Below are 12077 nucleotides of genomic sequence, written 5' to 3'. Positions count from 1 at the left end.
GTAAGAAACAGACACATTGTGAGGACAACTCTTCTCATCTCTAGATAGGCATGGTAGGTTGGAGGGATTTCTCTCTGATGGTAACACCTAATTTTTACTGTCACAAGGGTATTTTGTGATTAGATCAGATGTAGATATTTAACATTTAGACACCAGAAATATAAATTAAATAAAGCTAAATCTCTTTACATATTTCTGGAGACATAACAGTACTTTGGTAGGGCACAATTGTTTTGTAATTAAGATCTTCCTGAAGTGCCTTCCTCAGCCTGGTGCAGTGTCTTGAAATTGTGGGTGCTGAAATATTGTGTCCCTTAGTTCTTCCAGCATTTATTTTCTCAAGTTGAGAAGGGGTTTCAAATGCATATGTCTTGAATGGCTTAACACTTCAATACTGAATGCTCTGGCTTTTTGAGGTTCACTAGAATTAGTTTTATCATGAAAAGTAATCACAATCAGGCTTGCCTGATTGTGGAGAGAAGGCTGTAAACTTAAAGTAACAACAGAAAAGGCAAAAAAAAAAAAATCAAACACAAGAGATTAATTCTGAAACTTTTGGATTAATATTATTATTCTGATGACATGACTGTGGAGGGGAGGGGCTGACTCCAGACTGTCAAATGCTTTTGTGATTAGGAACTCCTGGCCAAGCCTTTAGTGATTGTTCAGATTCATCATTTATGAGTTCCAACAAAGCTTTGATCTTGAGAAAACAGATTAATTTAATTCTAGATGTGACTGATCCCTCTGGGATTATTCATCTGCTGGCAACAAGTACAATTCATTGCTTGCAGGAGAGAAAATAGGCTAAAAAAGACTAAAATGGGGTCTGGCTGGTAATGGTTGTATCTATCACCTGAACAGAAACCAAACTTATTACAGAGTATGAATGTTTTTCTGTATTTACTGATTGCATTTAATGACTGAACATTAATATTAATCATAGAACCATAGAATATCCTGAGCTGGATGGGACCCACAAGGATCATCAACATTCATGGATAGAATGGATTCTCTTTATTTTCCTCATTAATTCTAACAAATTTGATATTGAATTGGTCCATTTATGGTACTGTAACCCTGAAAACCATCCCTGTAGTATGCTGGAAACTACTGCAGATTGCTCAGATAGGGCCAACTGCCCTGTGAATCCAGACAAGGCCACACACTCTAATCCTGTGCACATGTACTGACTCAGGCACGAAAGCTGCATCACTCCTCCTAACTGAGGCTGGGGCTTCCTCTGTCAATGACAAAACTGTCTCCAGGTCTGAGCAGACTCCTGCAGAGCTATCTCCTGGGACACTGCTGTTATGTTCTCAAAAGAAGTTACAGGAAGGGTTTGGCCATGTAGGATGCTCAGTCACTTTTAGCAGCAGGGTTTATTTAAGTAGGATCATGTGTATAGCAATGTGTGCAGCTATTGTTTTTATAAGAAAAGGCTCTTTGTGGTGAAGCCCTTGGTGGGTAAACAATTGTTAATCAAGAAAAACAACATTTTGTGGATTGCTTAAGTGTATTTCCAAAATTCAGCCTATGTTTCACTGTTCTGAAATAAGGATATGGAAAATTCAAAGATTTCTCAACTGATGGTGGAAAACTTTTGGATGTATGTTTAGGTGTTCTGATGAGTTGTTCATGAGTGGAAAATAAAGGGTTGAAATAAGTTGACTTTGTAATCAGAATTTTGCACAAGCCACCAAAGAATCAATTAATTTAGCTCTAATGGGTCAGTCTGACCATAAAAAATGCTACATATTGCAGATAAAAGGGAGCACACTATTCAGTAATCCAAAGCAGCAGTTGTTTCTAATCATTTTATGTGATTAACTTCCTGGGATGTTTATGAATTAAACAAACCAGTTGCCTTTGCAGTAATCAAGCCATGAAAATTGCAGAAGTTGATTTTGTGAAACTAGTTAATAAATCTAGCTAATGATGACTGCTCTGTCTTCCAGCAGGTCAAATATTCTCGTGTGGACACTCACCCAAGACTTTGCATGAAGGTAAAGGAATTTCTTTGTAAAACACATATTAACTGCCCTTCTATCCCTAAAACAAATGAGCTGCTGATGTTCTTTATGATCAATATTTTGTTTCATAGCTCTGATAAAACTGGGAACTGACAATGAAGGAAAAGTGAAGGATTAGATTAGAAGTTGATAGTTTTGGAGTGCAGCAGCAATGATAGATAAGACACAGGTCAGATTGTTCCCTTCCTTTTTGTCTGTTTAAGAAAAGCAGGAAAATATATTTTTTGTCAATGCAAACTCTGAAGAATATTCTAAATTTAACATATAAATTTTTTCATAGTAAATATTTGAAAATAAAATGATCAACACTTAATGGAGAATCTCTTACTATTCTATTTGAGGGAAAAAATCCAAATAAGGCCAATACAGGCATATTATTGTTTTCTTTTAAATTACTTTCAGGTCAGTGGGACCAGATATTTATATAAAATATGCATGATTATAAATACCTGAAGAATTAGGGGATCTAATTTAAGTTAAGGGTTGGAAGATACAATGAAGGAGGAAAGCTGTGAATTAATCGTCTGCAACTTTCTGGAATTCCCTGATCATCACTAGTTGAATATTTGCCACCGATTGAAATGGAAAATCCAGTTTTCATAACAGATTTCTCTGCTTTCAGTTTACCACCAAACGAGGATCTTGGCTTAAATGTCCATTTGCTCATGGAGAATTTCCAGGTAAATATGTTTTTAAAATTGTAAATAAACATTAAGTTGTAAATAACATTATATAGTGGAAAATATTTAAATCACTAGATATGAGAAGTGAGAAATGTTCAACAACACTGTAAATTGTAAACTAAGTCAAAGAGACTTGACAGCTTTTTACTTCTATGTATACTCAGTAGATCTAGTGTTCAACAGTATAAAAAGTAACTTGTAGGAATCAAAATAATTAAAATAATTACTTGCATATAATTTGATAAAACTTAAAAATACAAAAAGCTTTTATTTAGGCATAAATTTTAGAATATACTGTATGGTCTTTGTACATCTGAAAGTAAGTATTTTCCCCTAATATCAGCCTGGAAAATGAGGACTGCTGAAGTTGCAGAACGAATACAAGTTTTCTTCACATCCCAAACCAAGGCACAGTTCTCAGTGCTTGTGTGTAACAGGACGCAGATGGCTTCATGTGAATCTCTTGGGATGCACCATTCAGTCTCTGTGGTTTGTATATATTATTTCTTAAACTTTTTAAGGCTTTTAAACATACCTAACTTCATTCATTTATTATTCCATATATTGTTCTGCAGCTTGAATCCATTAATAAACCATGTACATATTGCAACAATTACCGGAACATTTTAAAAGCATGTCGCATCTCACACTGAAACAAGAAATAAATAAAGATGCTGAAGTCCAATGAGTCACATCAAATGATGTGACTATTGAGGGGAACTTTAATATTCCTTTAATGTCATTTTTGTAGTGTGGTATTTGTATTATGTATATAGCAAATGTTCCTGTTAATATTTCATATATGGGTCACTGATACAGCTGACCTGGCAAATCACGCATCATGAAATGTAAGACTTGAGGCACCAATCCATTATGAACTCTAAATATCACAGCTGCCAATACAAACTCAACACGCAGAAAGGGCTCGTTTTCAGCCAAATTATCTATTTGAGCCAGCTGATGGTGTGGCTACACAACTGCTTCATCCAACAAAATGGGGACAGAGAGGGGAAAGATTATGGGAGGGTCAGATTTCAGTGTCAGGCAGCAGCTAGTTATGAGAGCCTCATTCCTCTCTTGCAACTTAGTCTACGTCCCACACATTTTCAGTGCAGCACTGTGGTTTGCCCTTTAACCCTGCCTATCAGTAACCTTGTTGGCCCAATTGTGATCTGCTGAGACACATCTAGGAAGTGAGGTCAAAGAGCTAAAGAGAGGCCATAGTATTATTTTTCAAACAGGACAATATTAGCAGGATAGATCCTAGCAGCTACTAGGACCACCACGCTGAAATACAGCAGCCAGCTCCTCAGCACTCTCAGATCCACTGCTAAATATGTGCTTCTGCTGTCTGCTTCATTGACCAGGCACATGAGCTGGCACATGATGAATTTTGAGAAATTTGAGAAATCTAGATATTGTGATTTGAATTGTTACTCCTGGCTATAGGGGGATGTGTTTTAGAACACACGAGCACAGCTCCTACATCTGTCCTCTCTGTAAGGTATATTCCAGCTGTACTTGTCACTATGTAGGGACACAATGCAACTCTGCCTTTTTCAGGTGCTTGTGATTCTTCTAGTGGGAAGAGTGCACATACCAGGCAGTTATGAACAAGCATTTCTTAACATGATGGGCTGGACACTGAACACTGAATTTGTTTTCTAATGGATCAGTTTAGATTGTTAGTGCACCTCTGGTGCTGAATGTAACAGAACAGCTGATAAAAAGAGTTTTCCAACTCAGCACAGTCTGAGGACATGCAAAAATGGAAGATAATAACTTGCTCCTCTAGGAGTTCCCAGAGCTGAATAATCATGGCAAAAGGCTTGGGAAAAAACAGCTATCCTAATTAACACAGACCACAGAGGGCATTGGTGGCAATATCAAGAGTCTATCCTAAAGGGAAAAGCTGTCTGGAAAATGCTGTATTACTGGCAGAAATGGAGATCTTGTAGAATAGTTGTCAACACTCAGGGAAGGTTCTCTTCAGCTGATCTATTTCACATGAAATCTGTGGAGTTTGTATTTTCTGGTTTTAAAGGTTCTCTGTGTGAATAGCTAAGTGAAAGGCATAATGGCGGAACACCAATAAATCACAGCTAGATATTGAAATGTGTGTTTCATGAAGGCACTGATGCATTTAGACATGCTGTTTTCTTCCCTTTGGTACAGAGCTGTTATGTCTCTGCTACTGTGACAGAATGGGACTCCAAATAAATTACATACAGTTCCTGTCTCAACACCATGAGCAGTGTACACAAAGTTTTCATCAAGACCTCACTCTGTGTTCCCAGAACCCAATGTTGATCCTCTAACTATGAATTCCTCTTCGGTCATGCTTGAATTTATTCACCTAATTTGCCCCCAATTACTTTAAGAGTTTGCCACCCTGAAGAGAGTGGTGTAGGATGCATAGCTAGTGGTGGAGTAACAGACATTATTTTGAGGACAAACCATAATCAATCAGATATTAAATGTCAAGCCAGTCATTTAGGACAAATTTGCCCTAAGGCTCAGCTTGTTCTCTGCATACAATGGGATGGGAAGTCCAGAAGAGCTGTAAAGACAGAGTCATTCCTTCAGCTCATACACCAGGGAAAAGAAGTGAAGATGATGGGAGGAAGCAAACAGTGGGGAGGAGTTTCCTCCTTGTGATGCTCCATAAAATGCAGTAACATTTGCCCCCTTCCTGTGCTGCCACACTCTGCTTGGCAACACCAGCTGCTTATGGTCATTGAGATCTGGGGTTAGCTCTGAAAATAAATAACCTTCCATTGATTTTCTAACACAGTAGAACTCTAATAGCATTATTGGGAACCAAAGCAAAGAACTGAAGAGACACAGTGTGTTTTCATTGTTTTCAGGTATGGAAAATGGCGATTTTCAGCTTCTTTTTTTTTATTCATTAGGGAGATCCTGTTTCAATCACTATGTCACAGGAAATGTGTGGGTCAACAATTTGCATTCAGGTATGTGTCTTGCTTTTTGCCAGGTACCCTGTACAAAATAAACTAATAAAAAATCATTAAGACACCTAGCAAACCAGCAAGTACTCTCACTGCTTTCTCCTCTCAGCTAAATCTGATTACTGTGCAAATCAAGTTGGCAAAGAGCTTTATTTAAAGACTGGTATGCTGCCACCACTTTTCTTTGAGATGACATTAATTAACTGAGAAGTTGCTCTCCATGATCTTGCTCCTTTGTCAGTGGCAGATAAAAGGATATCATCAGGATATTGCTAATCCTGTCTTTATGTGTTCCTTCATAAATAAAAAGTTCCAAGCTATCAAAAGATCCAAGTAAATAATGGATGAATTTTCAAAAATTGACATTGACTAGAAAAGGTGAGGCATATAGTAAACAGCACAGCAAGAGCATGGTGTCCTAGAATTAGCACTCAGGAAAGTAGAACTGAGCAAATGATTTCTGAGATTTCTGCACACTATTTCTGTAGCTGAACTTCATTAAGAAATTTTGTTCATAGAAAATGAGCATGAAGCTTATTGATAGGTTTATGCCTCTCTGGAGTTAAAGTTCTCAGCAGACACTGAAAGAAATGGGGGTGAGCTCTGAGGCTCCAGCAGCTGCCCTGGAAGGCCCTTCTCACCTTCACTTTGCGCTGCTGGGAAGAAAGAGGGAAGATGAAAGTGAGATTGGCAAAAGCCTACTGAGTAATGAGAGTAGTAGTTCTTTCCCTAGAGAGACATGAAATTTGGTGGGGAGACTGATAATTTCCTGCATAAATTATTTCTTTTGTAAGTAAGACATTATCTGTCAGTCAACAATAGCAACAAAAATTATGATTAGCTCTATCATTTAGAGACCTAAAAGTGATTGCAACTCAATATATACTAGACCAGCAATCTCCATATGTGTATATTTAGAAACAGATTTAAAATGCAGTCCCTTGAGTAAACTAATAAAGCCATCTCGTTTTGTCAACACAAGTGCTTAGTAACAGCTCTGCTGAAAGGGGAGTAAGCCTCAATTCTTTCTTTTGAAAGGGCTGGAGAACAGATGTGGATTATTCAGTTCCACTGCAGATCTGTGATACCTTCTGTGGTGAGTAGAATGTTAACAAAAGAAGCTTGGGTCTTTATTCTGTACAAGAGCACATTTGAGGTGAAGTGTGTTTTCACTGTGAAACTGAGGTGGAATTCACCTGACTGGAGGTGGATGTGTGCATGAGAGCTGGATATGCTCAGAGTCCTTTATAGACAGTGGACTGATATACCTCATGAGCTACTTTAATTATCTCTGCAAGGGCAGCTTGTGTGCTGGCTGCTGTCTCTGCTTCCTGGGTGAATTCTTCACCTTGTGCCAGATTCTGTGTGTCACACCTGTATTTACCTTGCTGTCAGTACATGAGGTAACTTGCTAAAAGCACACCTTGGCAAGAGGCACACACTGCTGCCATTGCAGTGACTGCAGCACAGCCCTGCTCTCAGTTCCCCCCCTGCAAATGGGACAGCAGCATTTCCCTCCACTTCCCAGCAAGCAGAAATTTGCTTCTGGACATTATTATTATGATGACTTGAGGTACACTCAGATACACAATGGAGCCAGAATACTCTAGAACCTCCAAACCCTGAAAGTAAGGTGTTGTAGAAATTAGTGAGTTCGGAGCAAACTAAAGCTGTGGGGTTTATGGTGAACAGTACAGCAGTGGATTGACTAATTTAGAACTAAAAAGTCTAAAAGGAATCATGCTGAGAGAAGCCTCAATCTGAGCATTGCCAAAAACACTTCCCCAAACTCACACAAAAAACCAACCTACATCTCCTTCTAGTTCACTGCAAATACAGTAAGCCCTGTGACAGATTTTCCCTGTTGTCTAAAAACACCTGTCAGTTAACTACAGCTTCAGTCTTGGAAGCCTGATAATAAAAATAAGGGAGCTTGAATTTGTGGTCTGAATGTAGTTCCCTGTGTAATCATTTGTATAATGCCAGTTCAGGTTTCTTCTCCACTGAAAAACCTGTGATTGTAACAGGCCCAGTCAAGATGAATAAATTAAATCAGTGTTGTGGTTCATGCAGTGTGGATGAACCCCAGCATTTTAATTTTTCATATTTTCTATTTAAAAATGCAGAGTATGACAAAAACATGTAAAATAATTAAAAGCTCTAGAGATGACAGTCTTGGAAATTCTCTGCACCTCATGGTAGGAGAGAACATGTCTGTGCAGTAAATGAAAATAGCAGAACATCAAAAGCTGACTAAAGAACTTTTTGTGCATAGTATTTGATTTAAATATTTAAATAGTGAACTTTTTTTCACAAGCTTGTTTGTTTGGTTTGGTTTTTTGTTGTGTTTGTGTAGGGTTTTTGTTGGTTGTTGTTGTTTTTTTGGATTTTTTTCCTTCTGATTAGGAATTTGTGGAGATTTGGGAAAAAAAAGGAGAAAATGGGCACTTACCAAGAATGTCAGAACTGTAATGTGGGATCACTGTGTTTGTTGTACATTAACCTATTAACCTCATGCTTCATGGATCCTGACATAATTTATGGTTTTGGGACAATGTGATCTATATCAGTTGGTAGATCAATCCATCTCTGTCTGTGGACCAGTGTTCCCAAAATTTCCCTGTAAGCAAGATGGTACAAGTCAGTGTCAGAGATGGGACACTGAACTGGGTTGGTCTGTCTTACTGCAATAATTCCAGTGTTCTTAACGACCCATTGGAAGCCACCAGCTGCTTCTCAGGTGTAAGGTTTTTAATGTATCAGTGACAGCAAAACTACTAAGGGTTTTTGTATTCTTAAATGCATATTTTATATAAAAAAGGTATTTCTTAAACACTAGTCTTTTAAAATCAGGATGTGATGAAAGTTTCTTAAAGCAGTTACCAAGGGTGATAATTGTTACACTGGGATGCTGTTGTGTTTGGGCCTAAGATATTAAGGAAAGTGTAAGGCAATATTAACCTTGAGATTTGTCTGTAATTTGTGACAATCTGAAATGTCAAAGCAAATGACAAATAATCTTGTAATGGCACAGTGAAATAGTGAAAACATATACTGTGCACATCTTTGTAAAATAGAAACGTGCATGTTAAGTGTAACTGTTAAAGATAACAAGCACTGCCAGTGTGTTCAGAAGACTCATGACGTTATTAGAAAACAAATTCCGGTCATAACAACATCTATTACAAAAACGTCACTGTGTCTAACCATCAGGAAGGCTGCTCTTTAGCCAAGCTTTTAGAAGAGCTTTCTGGCATGTATAATTTATTATTCTATAATGGATAGCATTTTTCTATAAAGCTGTACATATTTTTTCTATATTTTCTATAAAGCTGTACTTTGGGAATTACAATGGCTTGGTCTTGTTTGCTCTACAATGGATGGAAATAGGAAAATAATGTGGTGGTTTTTTTTAAATTTTGAATTTAATAGCATTGACTTGGAGGCAATACTTTGTGCTTCTTTCAAATTTTCTATGTCTTTTGACCACTTTTCTGGATTCTATTTAATAAAGCCAAGCATTTTGAGACATTATTTCCTCTATAAAATAAGAACTTTATGTATTTTGTATGAAACAATAACCCATATCAGTTACTCTGAGAATAAATATGTGAATGATAATTAAAACAAAATGGCAACCTATATTTGAACTTGTTCCCTCAGGTTTTCATGGTCAGTCATACAGTGATGGAAACCCACCAAAAGCCATGACACACAGGTATCCATCTAATTTACAGTTTGAAACATCTGTGGAAATGGATGGGGTTTTTAATCTTGAAACCATATCGCTGGCCTTGTAACAAGCACAGAAGGAATATCTGAATGAATTTTGTATATAGCTAGAAGGAATATCAGGTTCTTAACCCTCCCTTTCCCACTGAACACATTCCCTGCTTTTGTGCTCTCTCCTCTCTTGCTTTCTCTCTTTGCAGTTTAGTGTGGAATCAGAGGTAGCTGCCTTGCTGCCCAAGTGAGGAGAAAGGGAGGCAATTAACCAGTGCCAGTGAGAAGTTTGTAAAGTAACAGCACAGCCTTCAGGAGCCCTGAAACAAGCTCAGATTGCTGTGTGTGATATTCACATTATTAGCCCCTGTCCCCTGCTTTCTCACGGATGTTTGCATGCAGGTCGGATCCCTCTGTGCCCTCACTGATTAGACACGTCTGCTCAGCTGTTCCAGTGCTGCTTCTTATTGCCACAGTCCTTTACTAAACACCTCTCCTAGGCTATAGACAAATAATCAGTAAATAATGCAGCCCATGGAGGTACAATTTGGCAGACCCTGAGCCCTTAAAAATTCTCTTCCTTTAAGGATACCTTTCAGAGCCAGCCTAGAAGAGTGGGAGCTACCTAGAACTCCAGAGAAAATAGAGAGGAAAAACTCTTGTTCAAAGATGGGGAAAAGCTGGAGCCTTGCAAAAGCTCTGCAAATCATGTGGTTGAGAAGGGGCTGCCATCCTTGCCTTGAGGCAGTCTTTTCCCTTTCAGAAGATACCACTCAGAAGAAAGTATCTGATTTTGTTTATATGTTCATATAAACAGTTTGAATTGTGACAGTCAAGTACACAAACTGTGGACAAATTGTTAGATTTGTTATTTTATACCAAATATATAGCAATGAACTTTTTCATTGGAGAAAATAATATTTTCCTTGGAGAAAATAATAATAATCTTCTTTCCTCTTCTGTTTTTCTCCTAGGATGAAGAGTGTGGAGTCCTTGCACTGAATCTAACAACATGTTTTCAAGGTCCTCAGGATTGTATTTTGGTGCAACTTGCAATTCTGGTCTAACTGGTCATCTCTCATGACAGTAGTTTCTGATTACTGTGAGATTATTCTCATGAGTGAAGAATTTAGCAAGTTGAGCCTACTGTAATATGACAAATTCAGATTAGGATTCCTTATTTTCCAGTATTTAAAAAAAGGGTCTTAGAATGCCACAGACACATTTTATGAAAAATCCTTCCCTTAGGATTTTTCCTCCTGAGAAGCGGAGAGGCCTCAGGAACAAAATGTAAACAATGGTTATCTGCTGCTGTGGAATGCAACAGGTGCATCTGTGATTGGTCTCACGTGGTTGTTTTTGATTAATGGCCAATCACAGCCCAGCTGGCTTGGACTCTCTGTCTGAGACACAAACCTTTGTTATTCTTTCCTATTCTATTCTTAGCTAGCCTTCTGATGAAATCCTTTCTTCTATTCTTTTAGTATAGTTTTAATATATATAATAAAATAATAACTCAAGCCTTCTGAAACATGGAGTCAGATCCTTATCTCTTTCCTCATCCTGGGACCCCTGTGAACACCATCAATTAGATCACCTAGAAAATCAGGTCCACATTTTCCATCTAAAGTAGTATTTATACAAAACATGCTATAAGTGAATACTTTCATGGTACTTTGTGTAACAATAGAACAAATATTTCAGATTTTCTTGTTGGTAGCTTTCATTTTTAAGCCATAAGCAAAAGTTTTTGAGAAATGAATAATGGCGGAAGTTTTCTCAGCTTTGATACATTATTCTTCTTTGCAATTTCCTGTCTTGATTTTCTCATGCGATTCTGATGATCTCACCATGACAGATCATGTTCTTTAAGTATATCTAATAACTGCTTTCTGTGTTTGCATTTGTGTTTGCCTTGGAGATAATTTTCCTATTTGTCTGAGGTGGTACATGTCTTTGGTTGATTGCTATTTAAAACTGTCTTGTGGAAATCTGGTCTAGAAAGACCAGTTTAATGGAAATAGTTTTCCCCATTATATCAGTATTTATACTCAATTGTTAAGGATAATATTACACTCTCTACTGATTAACAAATATTTGGCCTTTATTTCACTGAATAGTCCTGTCAAACATGCTTCCTGTTGTGTAACATGGGAATAAAGTAAAATAAAAGATGATTAATAGCATATCCTGAAACCATGTGGAATTGATCATGTGAGATCAGGAATGTGGGTGAGGAGTAAGGGAACAAGAAGTTAGTTGATCAATAAAAAATATTTTCCATCTGAATGTGTGGAGTTTTAAGAATTGTTTGTTTTGTTGTGTTTCAAGGCATTCACTGACACTTTTAACAGTATGGTGTAAGAGACATATCCACTGCATTGAAACACAAGAATTTTTGAGGTGCCCTGGAGAGGTCAAGTTCTGCTTGACACTTTTGATGTAAAAGCTTTATTATTTAGACTGCTCATCTATTAGATCTAGTCTCATTCCTGGCAGTGCTGCAGCTCCAAAAGCAGAGGTGGCAGGGCAGCATTCCTAGAGCACTGAGTTACTTCCTTTGTGAACCTGAAGCTCTGACCTACCCTGCTTTTCCTCTAACACCTTTCAGGCTGCAGCCAGGAATGAGACACTTGGCCACCCAGCTGAGAGAGCATCATAACTCTACT

The 12077-nt window shown here is 37.7% G+C and overlaps 1 protein-coding gene across 1 annotated transcript in view; it reads left to right on the top strand.

The window, feature by feature from the left end:
- IL17REL (interleukin 17 receptor E like) overlaps window positions 1-11697 on the top strand; it is a 44787-nt gene extending 33090 nt beyond the window's left edge. The window contains exons 11-17 of the mRNA XM_059472770.1: window positions 1959-2006; window positions 2656-2713; window positions 3060-3205; window positions 5629-5688; window positions 6724-6781; window positions 9349-9403; window positions 10383-11697. Of these exons, the coding sequence (XP_059328753.1) occupies window positions 1959-2006; window positions 2656-2713; window positions 3060-3205; window positions 5629-5688; window positions 6724-6781; window positions 9349-9403; window positions 10383-10410 (453 nt within the window). The 3' untranslated portion in view covers window positions 10411-11697. The remainder of the gene's footprint in view (window positions 1-1958; window positions 2007-2655; window positions 2714-3059; window positions 3206-5628; window positions 5689-6723; window positions 6782-9348; window positions 9404-10382) is intronic.
- Window positions 11698-12077: the final 380 nt, after the last annotated feature.

The sequence above is a fragment of the Ammospiza nelsoni genome, chromosome 5, assembly GCF_027579445.1.
Source record: "Ammospiza nelsoni isolate bAmmNel1 chromosome 5, bAmmNel1.pri, whole genome shotgun sequence".
Lineage (NCBI taxonomy): Eukaryota > Metazoa > Chordata > Aves > Passeriformes > Passerellidae > Ammospiza > Ammospiza nelsoni.
The sequence above is the reverse complement of the archived record's forward strand: the minus strand, read 5'-3'. Positions and strand labels throughout refer to the sequence as shown.